At 37.4% G+C, this 18294-nt stretch overlaps 1 protein-coding gene across 2 annotated transcripts in view; it reads left to right on the plus strand.

Annotated features, from left to right (window-relative positions):
* PPARGC1A (PPARG coactivator 1 alpha) overlaps positions 1 to 18294 on the plus strand; it is a 478094-nt gene that overhangs the window by 454566 nt on the left and 5234 nt on the right. For both annotated transcript variants that reach the window (XM_038008650.2, XM_008017746.3), the window contains exons 8-12: positions 649 to 1564; positions 2126 to 2230; positions 2384 to 2504; positions 12943 to 13064; positions 13410 to 13561. In XM_038008650.2, coding sequence (XP_037864578.1) covers positions 649 to 1564; positions 2126 to 2230; positions 2384 to 2504; positions 12943 to 13064; positions 13410 to 13561 — 1416 coding nt within the window. The remainder of the gene's footprint in view (positions 1 to 648; positions 1565 to 2125; positions 2231 to 2383; positions 2505 to 12942; positions 13065 to 13409; positions 13562 to 18294) is intronic.

Consider the following 18294-nt stretch of genomic DNA (forward strand, 5'->3'; position numbering starts at 1 on the left):
ACTAGGTTAATGAACTGTGGCGACAAAGAATCACTGCCGTTAAGTTGTAGAGTTGCTCTAGGTCCCTGCATTTGGCTGTCGTATTTCACTGAACTTACTTTGAAGGTGTCATCTCATCTTTTTTTTTTTTTTTTTTTAAGTTGGTTAATTCCTTGGCTCCAAGGGTAGATTCTCTTGATTGGACAAAGACCCCTGAGCTGCTTGCATCCTCTGCAATGTTCTTTGCAGACAAATGCTACCAAGGCTATTCTGTGATTCCTCAGTCCCACTTTGTTAATTTTCCATAAAGCAGCCCACACAATCCCCTTGACAATGCCAGCTTTGGTAATAATGCCTAGTTCCGTGCAGGCCAGGGGTGATGTGTTCATGTTTTCTGGGAAGCAGGATTTGTTAGCGTTGGTGTTTGAAATACAAAACTCCTGTTCAGCACTGTAGATCCATCTTTTCTTGGTGACAGAGGCTTAGGGGATGAGTCAGTCTTTCAGGCCTTGTCATGAAATTAGTTTCCTTCTTCTGCACTCAGTTTAAACCCTTGTTTGAAATCTTGGAAAATTTAGAAACGTGTCTTGGCATTTAAGAACATTATCTCTGTCTCTTTTCTCTTTCTCTCTCTCTTTTTTTTTTTTTTTTTTTTAATTTTTGCCTTAGGCCTAACTCCACCCACCACTCCTCCTCATAAAGCCAACCAAGATAACCCTTTTAGGGCTTCTCCAAAGCTGAAGTCCTCTTGCAAGACTGTGGTGCCACCACCATCAAAGAAGCCCCGGTACAGTGAGTCTTCTGGTACACAAGGCAATAACTCCACCAAGAAAGGGCCGGAGCAATCCGAGTTGTATGCACAACTCAGCAAGTCCTCAGTGCTCACTGGTGGACACGAGGAAAGGAAGACCAAGCGGCACAGTCTACGGCTGTTTGGTGACCATGACTATTGCCAGTCAATTAATTCCAAAACGGAAATACTCATTAATATATCACAGGAGCTCCAAGACTCTAGACAACTAGAAAATAAAGATGTCTCCTCTGATTGGCAGGGGCAGATTTGTTCTTCCACAGATTCAGACCAGTGCTACCTGAGAGAGACTTCGGAGGCAAGCAAGCAGGTCTCTCCTTGCAGCACAAGAAAACAGCTCCAAGACCAGGAAATCCGAGCCGAGCTGAACAAGCACTTCGGTCATCCCAGTCAAGCTGTTTTTGACGACGAAGCAGACAAGACCAGTGAACTGAGGGACAGTGATTTCAGTAATGAACAATTCTCCAAACTACCTATGTTTATAAATTCAGGACTAGCCATGGATGGCCTGTTTGATGACAGCGAAGATGAAAGTGATAAACTGAGCTACCCTTGGGATGGCACGCAATCCTATTCATTGTTCAATGTGTCTCCTTCTTGCTCTTCTTTTAACTCTCCATGTAGAGATTCCGTGTCACCACCCAAATCCTTATTTTCTCAAAGACCCCAAAGGATGCGCTCTCGTTCAAGGTCCTTTTCTCGACACAGGTCGTGTTCCCGATCACCATATTCCAGGTCAAGATCAAGGTCCCCAGGCAGTAGATCCTCTTCAAGGTAAACCTTGGCAAAACCCTAATAACACACAAGGTGTTCCTAAGAAGTAAACAAAATAAAATACAAATAAAAATTTGAAATCTGTAGCCATTCCGGCCCCTGACCACTGAAATTCTGGCGCTGCTGGAACTAACGAGAATGATGTTACCCTCACATCTCTCTCCACGTTCTCTTAAATCTGTCAGCTCTGAGCACAGTGCCTTGAGCCAGTCCTATCAGAGAGAGTAATTTGTTAAGAAACTTGCTCATCTAACTTTTTCCATTACCTGGAGAGCTGCCCTGTGCCAGGATAGTGGAGATCCATGCAAGATAAAGCTGACAGTGTACCAGACCTGGTGCTCAGTGTTAACATCAATAAGAGACGCTGAGAGAGAGCACATCACTCCCAGTCCTCTAAGCTGACTAGCTGATCACCAACTGTCACTGGGAAATCTCACTAGTAGCTGGGAAGAACAAGCCAGTCTCTGTAACACAGTGTCCCAGAGGATGCTCCACAGTTCCAATAAACTTGGGTTAAGTGGCAGTTGCAAATGCCCTTTTTGTTTTTCTCATCTGTCGCAGATCCTGCTATTACTATGAGTCAAGCCACTACAGACACCGCACGCACCGAAATTCTCCCTTGTATGTGAGGTCACGCTCAAGATCGCCCTACAGCCGTCGGCCCAGGTAATGAGGCATGTCATTTTCCTTCGGCTCCCTTTATCCCCTCCTTGAGATGACAAGATGTTCTCCAAAACCCTACACCCCTCCCCATATTATTATTCATTTTGCTTATGCAAATTGAGGTGGTTGACTTAGTGATGAAGTTATGTTTCCCAGGTATGACAGCTACGAGGAGTATCAGCACGAGAGGCTGAAGAGGGAAGAATATCGCAGAGAGTATGAGAAGCGAGAGTCTGAGAGGGCCAAACAAAGGGAGAGGCAGAGGCAGAAGGCAATTGTAAGTGGCCTGGAGCTCACTTTTATTTTAAAGTAGGGTTTTTTCTTTTTCTGTGTGCTTTTTTTGGTGATAGATTAGAAAATAAACAAAAGCTAAGTCTTTGTTAGTTTGTTAGAACAGGCCATTTTCAGCCTTTTGGCTTTAAAATATCCGTAAGTCTTCAGTCCCCGTTGACCTAACTTATTGGAAAACAAAATGTTTAAGTCAGTATATTTCTCACTCACAGTTTCATTTTGAAGTTCGTTACTGTTTTCACCTTCTGTTTTGAAAAATGGAGGGAGCAGAGATTTTTTTTTTTCGGTCAGATATTGGTTCTTTCTGGTCACAGGATGAGTTTTTCTTTCTGTTTCCTGTTACTTCTCTCTTTGAGTGGAAAATGAGGAGGGATTGCTATCTTGTTTCAGGTTTTGTCTTTTTGGCCAGCAGGAGACTTAAATTGTCCATGAAGAGACTGAGTTCAAGTTGGATTTAAAAGAGGCAGGGGAGGAAGAGTTGCTAAGAAAGTCATTTCTGGCCGGGCGCAATGGCTCACGCCTGTAATTCCAGCACTTTGGGAGGCCAAGGCGGTTGGATCACTTAAGGCCAGAAGTTTGAGACCAGTCTGGCCAACATAGAAAACAGGAAATAACATAGGAGACAGGAAACCTTGTCTGTACTAAAAATACACAAATTAGCCAGGCGTGGTGGCACATGCCTGTAATCCCAGCTACCTGGGAGGCTAAGGCAGGAGAATTGCTTGAACTGGGGAGGTAGAGGTTGCAATGAGCTGAGATTGCATCACTGAACTCCAGCCTGGGTGACAGAGTGAGACTCTGTATTAAAAAAAAAAAAAGAAAGTCATCACCTTCTGTGTGATGGTCGCCATCTAACTGGGTAGTTGACACACCTACATTTCTTACGAACTACTTTTCAGTGACATTTTATGGATTTCAGCACCACTTACAAGGGGGTATTATATTCACTTGACATAGAGACAGTGCTGACCCTTCTGTGTAAAGATCCAGGTTATGTTATATTTGTTTGCTCTCTGAAGATCAGTACTCATTTTCAGCAACTGCTGACTAGTAGGTAGGCTTTACCCCAGCTCCCTACTGCTGTTTATCAACCTAGACTTTGGATGGCAAAAATAAGGCAGTCCAGTTGTCAAAATCCAGCCCATGCCCATGGCAGACATTCCTAATCGATAATGGAACTCTTTTCCATTGAGCCCCCTCAGAGTCTTACGATCTTTTCTGACATGGTGCTCTAGGGAACCATGACTAATCAATGAGATATAGCACTGCTTTTATTCAGTGCAGCTGCTGCCTGTCTGTGCTAGCCACTCAGAGTTAACTCAGTGAAGATCAGCTTTTGACATATCTTGCATCTAAGCTAGCCACGGCTTAGGGAAATGATTTTTGACTGTAAAGGTTAGATTTATATGTTATCTTTAAGAAAACTCACTAACATCAACACAACTTTGCAAAACCTGTATAAAAGAGCTGACTAATGGAATCAAAATCAAGCATTGGCCAACAGTTACCAGCTGGAGGATAAAGGTTAAATGAGAGATTTGCTCAACACAGGCATTTAAGGAGAAAGAAGGGAGAAGTAATTGAACACGCGGGCCAAAGTTTTGGAGGGTTTGCTGCCATTTAACTTTGAATCTACCTAAGACTGAATCAAAGGCATTTTGCAAATTACAACAATTTGCCACATTTTTCTCAACTTCCAAATGAGCAGTGATATTAAGATTTGCCAAAGTGTCATTAGTTAACACTTATGAAGACTAATGAAAATTAAAATTCAATTTTTCTAATGTCACTGTATTTAATTAATGGTGTATTCAATAATTATAATAACTCACATTTATATAGTGCCATATAATTTACAAAGCCTTTTAATATGGCACATTATAATCATTACAAAAGAAAATCATGCTGAGCAAGCATGTAGGAAAATGACTATTTTGGTGTTTGCAAATTTATATTTTATAAAATCCTTCATTTTTTCCCCCCAAAATAGGACATTAAAGAGAAAGATTAATAGTTTCATCATAAATTTGCTTATATGGCCAAGACACAACATAGTTATAACTAAAGCCAGATTAATATTTTAATCAAAAGTATGTAAATAAATGACGTGTATTTATTTTATGCCTTCTAAAGATGATTAAGTGCCAGATATTAACAAAGAAAGGAAGGGAGGTGTCTTTTTTGTTGCTAGTTTGACCCTTTACAAATAGAGCAAGTAGTGTCATTGGTCTAGATGAAACAAAAGCACCCTGAGGGTGACCAGCCTCAGCTGGGAAGCAGATGCTACCCTATTGTCCCTTTGTGTTACAAATGTTGACTAGTTCCTCTGTTAATTCTTAGATGAAAATAATCTGTATCAATTCTCTTCCAAAGCACACTTGTAATACGTGTCAACTTGGTTTATATTAAATCATTTTACATTAACTAGACATTTGTGAGAATTTTGACTTTAAAGTTCATTTTTGTTTTTGAAAAGTAGATTGAAGGAAACCTAGAACATAGAGATTGTTTACTAACAGAGTGAACTATAAGTGATAAGTGCTTAATAAAGATTTGGGACTTACTGTTTAACCAATTTCCACTTGGATAATTACATGCTATTTCTATTGAACATGAGTGAAAACTCATAGCTCTTTCTGGAATAAATATCTGCCATGTGGTTGGGATATAAAATTAGGAAAGACGTGGTCCCTGTATCCAAGGAACTTCAACTCTACTGGCAGACAAAGATACACAAACAGGCAATACAGTGTGATAAGTGCTATTATAAGGGGTGCATCTGTGGCACTGTTGTGGTAGTATACTAGGGGGCACCCAGATCTGTGTATGAAGGAGAACTTCAGACAGGGTGAGATTGATCCAAATCCTAAAGGGAGAAAGGACAAAGGTTTTCTCCCCCTGCAGTGTCCAACATGGTAGCCTTTAGCCACATGGCTAATTTGATTGGGTTATATTACGGTGTACTGTGTGATTGGATTTAGAAGACTTGGTATAAAAAATAGTGTACAATACTTCATTAATCTTTTTATATCAATCACAAAATGATATAATAGTTGGACATGTTGAGCCCAATACAATATATTATTAACATTGAATTTTTCATATTTTTACTTTTTTAAATGTGGCTCTTAGAAAATTTTAAATGACATATACTACACTGTATTATTACTGGACATTGCTGTTTTAGACAGAGGCTATAGCTTATACTAAGTCTCTAAAAAAGAATAAGGTATATTGAGAAACTACTAGTCATTTAATTAGAACACTGGGACACAAGAGGGGCAAGAAATAACTCTAGAGGGAACAGTGGAAGGCAGCATAAAGGGTCTTATAATTCATGCTAAAGATTTTGAAATCTGTCTTGAAGGCATCGTGGAACTATTTAATGAGTTTACCCACATGAATTTTTTGGATTGATTTCCTTCCTCCAAATGGTTGGCTTTCTAGCGCCATAATGCATCCCCAAAGTATATTTTTATGGACTTGAGTGCAGGGATACATGCAATGATTTTTAACTGATTTGAAAAAATTAACTTGAGAATTCATACATGGAAGAGCTAAGGGAACGAGAACAGTCCAGACCTAAGTTGGTCAGGTAGGTGATGTTCTTTCAATTTTTGAAACACCCTTAAAGTAATGAGTAAGAAGTAAATTACATCTAAGATATCTTGGGTGCAGTGTTGGGTTATCCATTAATCAAAGCAATCATATATTTAGGGAACCAGAAAAACAGAGGCTCCAAAAGGCAATGGAAAAAAAAAAACACTTTAGAAATTTAATAATTGTTATTTTACAAAATTAAAGGCATCTTTATAAACCTTTGTCTGCATTACTTCTATTTTGAGTTCCATAAGTAGGAGGTGTTTTAGGAGATCTGTAAACTTTTCATTGCTTATGTTTCTAAAATCCTAATTCAGCCCAAGTTGAGTGAACCAAATCCAAAAGCAAAGAGAATGCTAATAATTAGTAATTACCAATGCAAAACCATATATTGTGGTTGAATGTTACCATTGTTTCGGTTGGCACTTTCCTGTAATTTCCATCCAGACTCTTTCTCAAAAAGCAATTCACTTTCTGCCTTTCTCAGACTCATAAGCTTGAAATAATTCAGGTTATATTGGGACTCTGCAAGCCAGAGTTTAGTACTTAATGTCTAAACTGTCACTGCTCTAATTTCTTGTGGAGTTCTAAGTCCAACTCCATTTGCAATCTGTACAGTTTTCTGCCAGAAAACATGATAATGGGATGTTAATTTAAAGGGCAAATCTAGACATTATGATACGGCTCAGCACTTAAAACCAAAACCAGATGTGCTCGGGCAGCAATGACTGCTACTTTACTTCTCAATTGGTCAGTGTCCAGCTCAGAAGCCAGGGACAGTGTATTGCTACTGATAATTATAAACTTCTTCCAAATGGAATGAAAAGAAATTGTGCAATTACTCAGAGTTATTCCTTTTTTTTTTTTTGGGACGGAGTCTTGCTCTGTCACCCAGGCTGGAGTGTAGTGGCGCAATCTCGGCTCACTGCAAGCTCCGCCTCCCGGGTTCACGCCATTCTCCTGCCTCAGCCTCCCAAGTAGCTGGGACTACAGGCACCCGCCACCACGCCTGGCTAATTTTTTTGTATTTTTAGTAGAGATGGGGTTTTACCGTGTTAGCCAGGATAGTCTTGATCTCCTGACCTCATGATCTGCCCTCCTTGGCCTCCCACAGTGCTCAGAATTAATCTTTTTTGGAGAAAATGAAATAGCTTTCTATTCAAGCCTCTTTAAAGAGATATTTTATGTGGGTGAGTATATGTTATATTATAACTCTAAGTTCAATATTTAGAAATGTTCAGTTTTATGGCAAGATGAATAAATTCTAGAGATCTATTATACAACATAGTACCTATAGTTAACTATGCTATTGTACACTTTAAAAATGTTGAGAGGATAAATTTCATATTATTCACACACACACACACACACACACAGAAAAAAAAGAGAAAAAAAAAACACAAAAGAATGCAAATACATTTTGAAGGTGATAAATACATATAGTACCATGATTGTGATGATGGCATCAAGGATATAGGCATATGTCCAAACTCATCAAAATGTATATGTTTAATATGTACAATTTTTTGATATATCAATTATACTTCAGTGAAGCTTTTTTAAAAAGTAGTTATGCATACTCTTATTCTATAGTTTTCATGTTTTCTGACTTACCAGTATGTTTACTTGCATGTTAGCTTTTATTTGCATCTTACCTCTTAAGTAGACTAACCTGGACTTATTCACATTAACCAGCCTTAGACGCTAAGCAGGGATAGTAGCACACGGTACATGAATGGGGGACACTTTGGAAAAGTTTAATGCTACAATTTTGTTTTTTGTCTAAGAACACCACCTACTAGTAGGCATTTATTGAATACCTACTGAATTAGGTTAGATAATCAATATTAACAGCAAGACATTTTTAGCCTTTTTTACAATCTTGGTATTTCTTTCTATCTGCACCTTTCCATGACCTTCCACTCCACTCACCTTTTCTTTTAGTTGGAATACACCATATACTCAATGGTATTTATAATGTCTTTGCAGTTTTTGAGGCAGTCAGGTTACAGCTAATCTAGGAATGAACACCAGTATTTCACTGCCAAAGTTGTTATGTAGTTTCCTTAGCATAGAAAAAAAGATTTTTACATTATTCTGACTTGCAAACGTAGAGAGAGCTAAAATCTACATTATATCAAGCTCTTCCTTGTTACCTAGCATAATAGAACATTTTAAGAGATCACCCATTAAAAAGCATCAAATGCCTTACTTGGCATAGATAAGAATTCAACAAATGTTCATTTCTCTGCTACCTTTTCTCTTTTCTTAGTCAAACCCCTTTTATCAGGAGTAGTTTATTTGATGAGAAACAACCACTGTATGTTTTCCTCCAGTAACTGGGAAGCTCTAGACTCTTTTTGATAAAGATTTTAGTAATGTGAAGTCAGTTAATTCAGTCATTTTTTTGTTTATTTATCCGCCGTGTTTTGGTATAATGAGGATTTACTATAGCTGTTAATGCAACGTAAGTCTTCAATTTTATTATCCACCCCATCAGCATACTAGCTTTTGTGAAAACTGAAGCTAAAAGTTATTTGACAGATGTTCCATCCTCCTCAATAGTGAAAACTGGTCTGAAAATCATTTTTCAAGGAGCTGTTTCCAAAGGTTTAGAGTTCCTCCAAGCCTTTAAGAAGTTGAAAATGTTATTAAGCATTTTGATTTCTTTTCCTTTCATCTCCTGTTTAGAAATTAATGTCTTGAAAAATTGGCTGCAAATGTTAAAGTTTTTTAAAGATATCAAATCTATTCATCTGTCTAATACAACTGCAACATGTTTAAAAGAATCAGTTCTTTGCTAGACATTTCGGCCAATCTTGGAAAGATTTTTGTCTTTGCTTTCTAGGCGTTTGGATGCCTTTTATTTTCGTTTTTAGCAGTAGGAAAATCAAGCACTTCAATAATTTTCTCAAATAAGCATTTCAGCATGTATCCAATCTCTGATCTTTGTAAAGTAGTGAGGCATGGCCCCATTCCTGTGCTTCATAAAAAGAGAGGTAGAAAAATAGGCAATTCAAGTAATTGTGGAACACCCCTTCGGTTTCCTGTTTCTCTCCTCTAGGTTATATCTTCTTTTTACTGTAGAATGTATCAGTATCCATTATAAAAGGTCCTCTGGTTTATATTTTGTATGGGATCGTTGTTGCATACAACTTTGTATAAAGCTGCAATTCAGAGACTGTCCCAGTATGTCTGCATATGGGCATACATATGGTCGATTTTCACTTTAACTTCAAATTTCCTTGAATACATAGGCTGTGTTTATTCCCATAATGGTAGTTGAGCAATTTCTTTGCAATGGCTCAATTTCTTTCCCTCACTTCTGCATTTTCCCCCTTTCTCTCTATACAGTAGTAACTTTTCTGAAAGGCTCATTGAAAAAAAAAAAAAAAATTCCTTAACACCCATGAAAGCAGGCGCCAGGAAGTTTAAGTTTAGATAACAGTCCCATCACATTTGGCTGTTTGACTAGAGCTGGCTGCGTAAATAGAATGGAATGTGGTGTTATGATTCCCTTGCTCAAGTGTGCATCGATGGTCTGGGATGTGCCTCTCCATCCATTTCTACTTCCTGACTGCCAGGATGTGCCTGGTGCTCTGAAGCGGCACAATCACAGCCTTTGATTGAGACATACAATATACATGGAAGAGCATCAGGCAGTTACTCTGCATTGGTTATCTGCTGCATCTGGTCATTTATTTCGTCTCAATAGCTATTGTTAGTACAGTTATGTTTTACCAACTGTTTGTTTTCTCCTACCTACCTTTGATTATCAGAGGTGATTTTTATGAGTGAGATTCCTGCAAACATGTAGCTGCAAACATGTAGCTACTTCTTACACTTAAATCTGTAAAAACAAGTTATGGAAATCTTTGTTTCTTCACTCAACTGAGCTCCCTGAGCAACTTTTTTTTTTTTTTTTTTTTTTCCTGTGATAAAGCATCAAATCTAACTTTCCTTCTCCTTTGTGTCGGATAGTCTTACAGAATAAGGACCACACTTAGGCATCTTTGATGTAATGAAGGGAATGGGATGAGTGTTCAGGATGATTGATTGATGCATAACTGATTGATTTTACAACAGATATTCATTGATAGTCTGTTATGTTTTGATGCTTTATGTTTTGATACAGTAGTGAAGAGAACAGATATGGTCTCTACTGTCATGAATCTTTTATTATCCTGGGGAGGTGGACATTAAACAGTGGATAAACTATTGATTACAACTGGAAAGGAGAGTTTTCCATAAGAGCAACTAATAGGAATTCTGACATCATTGCAAGTCTCAGAAAAAATGTGATTGTTGAGCTTAAGGTTGTTGTAGACAGTGTGTGTATGTGAGAGGCTTGGGAATGCTGCAGTGTGAATAGGGTGTCCCAGTAGCAGGGAAAGAGCATGTGCAAAGGCCTTGGGAAGGAAGGTGCACAGTATATACTAGACTAATAGAAGCTCAGTGTGGCTGGGAGAGAGAGTCACAGAAAGAATGCAATATGAGAGAAAAAGCCCGTGATGACAACAGGTCCAGACCACACAGGCCTTGTAGGTCTTGTTAACGATTTAGATCTTTCATTAAACGTTGTGAGAAGCCTTTGGAATGTTTTATCAGTTAATAGACATCATTGGATTCCTGTTTTCTTAGCAAAGACTATCCTAAGAACAATGGAAGAATAGATTGGAGAAGAATAAATGTGGACACAGATCCAAATTAAGAGATTTTTTGTTATACTAGTCCAGAAAGAGAAACTGGAGGCTTGACTTAGGACACATGGAATAAAGAAAATAGGTTAGAGAGAGATTTAGGAGAAATAAATCAATAGGACTTGATGAGTAGTTAGACATGTGGAGAGGACCAAGAGAAAGGAGTAAAGGGAGGTACTTAAATTCCTTCCTAAAGGAATGGTGGATGGTGTTCATTTCACTAATACAAGAACACTGGGAAAGAACCAAATGGGGAGAGGGCAAGGCTGGAGGGTTGGGCTTCGGTAAGGTTGGTGTAGTGTGAGGTTCCTCAGGCACAACCAACCTGAAATGTCAAGTAGATAATTGATTATTTGCACCTGAGCCTCAGGTGGACATTAGGATTACTTTCCTAATAAAAAATAGAGGCAAGAATGTTATATATGGTAGAATAAGACCAGACATTGGTAAGCTTATCATCCAGGAAAATATAGGGTCTGCGAATTGTTCAGTTACATTTCACAAATGCTTGTTGGGTGCCTACTTCTTACCAGATTCTTGGCCAAACACTGGGCATAAGAAAATGAAAACCATTCAGTAAATAAGACAGGGCATCTTTTTGCTTTCAGCCCGAATTATTCTTTTCATCACCCAAGACCAGGGACTCTCAGTACATCCAAAGAAAACTCTTGGGCAAGTTAAGTCTGTGCCTCAGTTCTCTGCTTCTAGTCTTTGCTTCAACCCAACTTAAATCTCTGCAAACTTAAATTCATTTTATCCTTGTTTGTCCTTAGTATACAAACAAACTAGTTGGTGAACATACTCTTTGTATTAACTCCTTATGTTCTTAAAACTTTGAGAGACATCATAACTTTTGGCCTTATCTTCTTGGAACAAGAGATGTAGGATTGCTTCCTACACTAAGAATGCATTGCTGTGCCTTAAAAAAAGAATTTATCCTCAGGCTATAAAATATTATTCCTGTATTTTGTAGGTTATAAATTACTGATGACTTTCAGATTATGATGATATTGACTCCACTTGTGAAAATTAGGCCACACCCCCCTAGTCTATTCCTAAAATAAGACTGGATTTATTGGCAAAGTGAAATTTATAGCCTCTTTTATTTAGCTCTTACTCTTCGGAGACTCATGGCTTAAAATGGCCTACATTTTAAGACTTTATTTCTTAAATTATTGTCTTTGGACCACCTGCATCAAAATCGCTGGGGTGTGCTTGTTAAAAATAAAGGTTGTAGAATCTTATCTTACATTTTTTTTTTTATAGTACAACTGGGATAAAGCCCAATAATTTGCATTTTTAACCAGCACCCCAAGTAATTTTTATTTATAGTACAGTTTAAGAACCACTCTTTTGAGGACGTCAGAATTTGTTCATCTCATTATTAGAATTCTGAGTTAATGAGAAATGTAATAGTTTTGTAAGCCAGGTCAGTTTCATAACAATTTTGATTAATAATCAAGTCACAAATGTTCAAATATTTAATAGGTATTGTTCCATGATTTTAAAAAAGAGTGCATTATACAGACTTCTTTTCTAACACATCAAATTCATCTGAGAGTAGAACAGAGACATATAGGAAAGGTAGAAAAGAGTAGAGGTGAAGAGAAGAATGTATGTGAGTTCAAAGAGATTGATACTAAAGAAATGGGAATTAACACTTGATTCAAATGTAGTCTTTCCTTTCATTGTAGTGTATGTTTTGCTCTAATTGCAAAGCTCAGTGGGGTTTCTTATGCATGATTATACATTTATGAATGTTTCTAGAGGGTTAACTTTTTTTTTTTTTTGAGATGGAGTCTCACTCTGTAGCCCATGCAGTGGCACAATCTCGGCTCACTGCAACCTCTGCCTCCTGGGTTCAAGCAATTCTCTGCCTCAGCCTCCTGAGTAGCTGGGATTACAGGTGCCCACCACCACGCCTGGCTGATTTTTGTATTTTTAGTAGAGACAGGGTGTCACCATCTTGGCCAGGCTGGTCTTGAACTCCTGACCTCAAGATCCACCTGTCTCGACCTCCCAAAGTGCTGGGATTACAGATGTGAGCCACAGTGCCCAGCTGAGGGTTAGCTTTTTTTCCCATCTCCAGAACCAGCAAAACTCTCTCCTTCCTTCCCCCCATAGGAAGAGCGCCGTGTGATTTATGTTGGTAAAATCAGACCTGACACAACACGGACAGAACTGAGGGACCGTTTTGAAGTTTTTGGTGAAATTGAGGAGTGCACAGTAAATCTGCGGGACGATGGGTGAGAATCTTCAAGATTATTTCTTGTTTAGAAGTTGACGTATGTAAAAAATTATGGCCATAAGATTACTGGAATGGGAGTTGCCAATGTAAGTGCTTTGACAGATGACATGTTGAGTTCAGAACCTTATTTATTTTCTTTCATCCCTATTTATTAATCTTTCTAGTTGAGATTTCCTGTCCCAGAAATAAGTATTTAGCTGCTTGACAGGACAATCACACTGATAAATGGATGCAGTGGTTCAGACGTTGGCACCGGAGAAGTCTCACAAAATAGAAAGGGTTACAGTCCCGTATGCTAATACTTCTTAACCAGCTTTGAACTTCTCTTCTTTGTCCATTTCAGAGACAGCTATGGTTTCATTACCTACCGTTATACCTGTGATGCTTTTGCTGCTCTTGAAAATGGATACACTTTGCGCAGGTCGAACGAAACTGACTTCGAGCTGTACTTTTGTGGACGCAAGCAATTTTTCAAGTCTAACTATGCAGACCTAGGTATGGATTTTATTGTACGTGGAATGAGGAATCCATAATGTAGAGCTCAAGATGGGAGCAAACATAATCCGTCGGCATCTTGGGTTGAACCATCACTTTATTTTACTAAAGGGAATGTGTGAATACAGATTTTTAAGAAAAATGTATAAGACAGTTTCAGAAGAAAGGGGCTTAGGTTTTGGCAAGAAAGGACAGAAGTAAATTCTTTGTACTGTCTACTCAGGTGCTGAAAATTGTGGTAGGTATGTATGTGGATATTGTGTGTTTCTACATGTGTTCTTGATTTCTGTATGTGCGTTAGTTGTGCCTGCAGCTTTATATTTTGTGAGTGCATGTATTGTGTGTATCTGTGTGGATATTGTGTGTGTCTGTGTGTGTGTTGTCTGAATATTAAACGTGTATGTGTGTGGTATTGTGCTTTGTGTGTGCATGTGTTGTGCAGATGTGTGTGGCCATGTGTTTACGTGTGTGTATATAGGTAGGTATTGTATGTGTCTACAGGTGTTTATGGTTTGTGTGCGTGCGTGCGTGCGTGTGTGTGTGTAACCTGCTTTTGCTTTTCAGGCCTACCCTGAATCCTTTCACGAACCATAGCATTGCCATCATTGTTTTATGGAATAGAATATGCAAAAGTCTCATATTTTTCTTATTATTTCACAGACACTTAGAAATATCATTATTTTCTATGAACTACAACTAGAGAGAAGAAAATTAAATTTGATATACTAAATCACACTATGATTTCTTTAAAAAAAAAAAAAGAAACACCTGTTATTTGTTGAGTGCTTCCATATGCCAGACACAGTGCCAGGAGTTTTGAAAGCATTTTCCATTTAAGTACTAGAAATATTGTAGGAGGTGTATGTTATTATCATCATCCGCATTTTGCAGATAAGGAAACTGAAGCATACATAATATTAATTTTTCCTGTTATAAAAGCTGTACCGACTCAAGGAGTAAAATGTGGAAAGTATAAAAAGTATTAAGAAAAAACTTAAAATCATGTATCAGCCTGTCATCTGGGCATAACCACTATTACCAATGAAGTGATTTGCCTTCCAGTATTTTGTCTCAGCATGTCTAATTTCGTATATTTGAATTTATATATATATATTTATATTTATGTATATAAACTTCCAAATTCTACTTTTCTCAATTAATATATAAATTCATGTTCTGCTGTGACTCATGAGATTAAAAATAATTTATTAACATACTTTAATGGTTGCACAGTATTTTGCTGAGTGAATAGTACCATTATATTTAGTCATTACATTATAGCCAAATATTTAATTTTTTTTTTTTTTTTTTTTTTTTGAGACGGAGTCTCGCTCTGTCACCCATGCTGGAGTGCGGTGGCACCATCTCGGCTCACTGCAAGCTCCGCCTCCCAGGTTCACATCATTCTCCTGCCTAGCTGGGACTACAGGCCCCCGCCACCACATCCAGTTCTTTTTGTATTTTTAGTAGAGACGGGGTTTCACCGTGTTAGCCAGGATGGTGTCGATCTCCTGACCTCGTGATCTGCCCGCCTTGGCCTCCCAAAGTGCTGGGATTACAGGCGTGAGCAACCGTGCCCAGCCCACATTTAATTTTTAATTTTTCAATATGATAAATAATGCTAAAATGGACATCTTAATTTCCTTTTCAATTTTAATTTTGTTCCTTTGCACGTCATTCCCCATCTAATGTGTGCATTGTAAGCTTTTAAATTCTTTGAGGAAGGAAAGTGGCAAATGTCTTGTGGATATGACATAGTTATTTTAAATTTATGTCTAATATTTATCGTGGAATTAACATATAAATCTAGTCCTCAGCATTATTAGATATCTATTATGCATTTTCTCTGGGTTGGTATAAAGAAGGAAACAAATACCAAATACAGAGATTTTTTTTCTTCTGTCCAACGAAGGGATGTCTTCCTAGAGTAATGGATACAGGTGATGTGCATTGTTCAGAGGGAATATGCTATAATTCACTCCACAAGCTAAATAGATAGTGGGAAGCAGGGGAGAGGCAGCTGACTGTTAGAGAGATAGTGGGCTAGGGATGAAAATATAGCATGTGGCAAGTCATTTGTTCAAATGTTGGCTGATAAAAACAGTCAAGACGGATTGAAGTCTTGAGTTGATTTGACTTATTTTCTTCAGTGATGAAGGCCAGGGTGTTTCTAGTCTCTCAAAACATCTAGAGTTTAAAATAAGCTACCTAGAGGGGCCTTCAGATCACGATTCATCACTGGTAGAGGGAGGATTGGATGGTATTTCCAAATTGAACTGGAGCCTCCCTGAAATATTTCTAAGAAGAATGCTTCCTCTCTCGTTATCTCCCTGCCTAGCCGGCAGCAATAGAAACTTTGCCATTGCTAAGCTCGCTCTGTATTTTCTGAAAAGTATGTTTGATGTGCATTGTAGTAGCATGGATTTTTCCAATTCCCTTGAACTCTACGATGGCACAAAGGTAGTTTTTTTCCGAGCTCCAGCGTTGTATAGTCCGAAGAGGCCAGGCTTTGGAATCCTGCAGACCTGGGATTGAAATCTGACTTAACACTGCCGTTGGGCAAACAATTCGACCCCTTTGGTTCTGCTTCTTCATTTGTAAAATACCGTATAGTGTTATTGTGAAGATTAAATAAATGTTTGTGATGCTATTAGCACAGTGTCTGGCATAACATAGGTGCTCAATAAATAGTGGCTATGATTACAATTTAAAATGATGGGAATGAGAAGTTAGAAGTGTAAAGTCATTTTAAAATGGAAGAATCAACTCTAGGAATCAGCTTTGGAACTCAAAAAATTTTTCATATGTCTTGTCTTTGTTCCCTGAAGGATTCAAATATTCTTGTGCTCACCATATTTAGTGTTCATGCATGCTTCAGGGCATAATATGCTAGACTCAGGGATTAGGAGCTTACACATATGTCACAATAGTAAAGCAAAAATGATGTGACACAGATTAATTTTACCAAGACAGGAAAGTTACCTATCATTCTAGATAGATTTAATCAATTTTCTTTCTGTTTACTTGCTCCCCAAAATTAAGTTAGCTTATACATCCTGTTTCTCTACTACCGAAACTAGGTAATGGTGACGACAATATTGTCAGAGCAAAACATAACGATTTCAGCTACTGTTTATGACCTAGTTTTATAAATGAGAGTGAGAGGTTAAAATGACTTGATCAAGATGAAAACAGTGAAGTCAAGATTTAAGTTCTAGTTGCCATGAATCTGTAGTCTGTCTTTCAGTTTACTGTCTTATAAGCAAATGGATCTTTCTAAAGACCGCAGTGAAAAAAAAATCAGAGGTGAAAGACATAGAGAAATTAAAATAGGACTATGGGATCCAAAGAGAAAGATGGGTCAGTATTATGAATGTAACAGTTTTGATTAGGAATGAGTTATGTTATATAACTTAAACATTTTAATATTTTAATTAAATATAATTTTAATATAATATAGTATAAATTTAAATTAAATAAAATTTAAATATAATTTTAATATAATATAATATAAATGACATATACATTATAAATTGTTTATTAACTGAAATAAATGTTTCATATTATCAGTATTCTTGATTACATATGTAACTTTATGTATTCCTTTGCCATTCATTCATAAATCATTCCCACATCCCAATATAAATATTTTCAACCATGGTTTTAATAATATTTTGGTGTTTGATATTAGTATATTCCTTCAACAAATATTAATTTGAGTACCTCCTTGGTGCCAACAGTTTTCCAGGTGCTGGGAATATAAGTATGATGTGATTTGTTTCAAATAATACAGTATCATTATTTGTAACAATTTATTTTGAAAAATTAGAGTGACTTTTTGAGTTATTCCTATAACGTTTTTATTATATCTTACTGTGCTCCAATATCCTTTCATTAGCAGGAGAGAAATTGGTGGAGTAGATGTTATTGCCTCAGAAATTAAATGTATCCACATTCCATCTCATGTAACCAAAAATATTTTTTGGTTGTTTTCTGAGTAACAGTGGGCCTGTATAAGTGGGTATATATGTGAACACTATATTTCACAGTGAAGAAACTCTTGAGAACTACATTTCAATTTTTTAAAAAATATTTGCTTATCAAAATACAGAAACACTGAAATTCTAGAGTTTACTTAGAATATTGCAAAGCAAGGCAATTTAAAATATTCTCAAAGTATTCCTCAAGGAAAGGTATGTGTATATGTCCCTGATGGTTCCAGGCTGACTTTTATCACACAGACTCCATCACTGGGGGACTCTTCCCTCTTGATCTACAATGCAAGTGGAATTCTGATTTCAGACTAATCTCTAGCAATGAGCTAGACTTTTTTTTTTTTGTCTCTACAAAAAAGATTTTGATTGTAACAGCAGTTGTTTGTGAGGCCTTAGCAATACAAGAAAACCATTCATTAGCCTATGAAGAGAAACGTTGAAGCCAGTGTAATTTAAGAATTGACTATTTAAGATGTTATTGAGGAAAGATTGGCCAGTTTGTGTCTGTTTTTTATGATTGAGACTGTAATTGTTCTTGTTGCTCTTACCTTAAAAAACTTGCTGAAAAAAACTCAGTAAAGACCAAAGGTGATCAGAATGAAAGGAAAACATAAGTAAAGACATTTCCTTGTCTTTAAATCTAGGTATGTAAAGGTAGATTGAAACTTGGGAAACGGGATGGTCAGGCTGGTTCTAGAGAGCTTGGTTTGCAATCTTGTCAGCAAAACAACTTTGTAA

This window comes from Chlorocebus sabaeus, chromosome 27 (assembly GCF_047675955.1).
Source record: "Chlorocebus sabaeus isolate Y175 chromosome 27, mChlSab1.0.hap1, whole genome shotgun sequence".
Taxonomy (NCBI): Eukaryota; Metazoa; Chordata; class Mammalia; order Primates; family Cercopithecidae; genus Chlorocebus; species Chlorocebus sabaeus.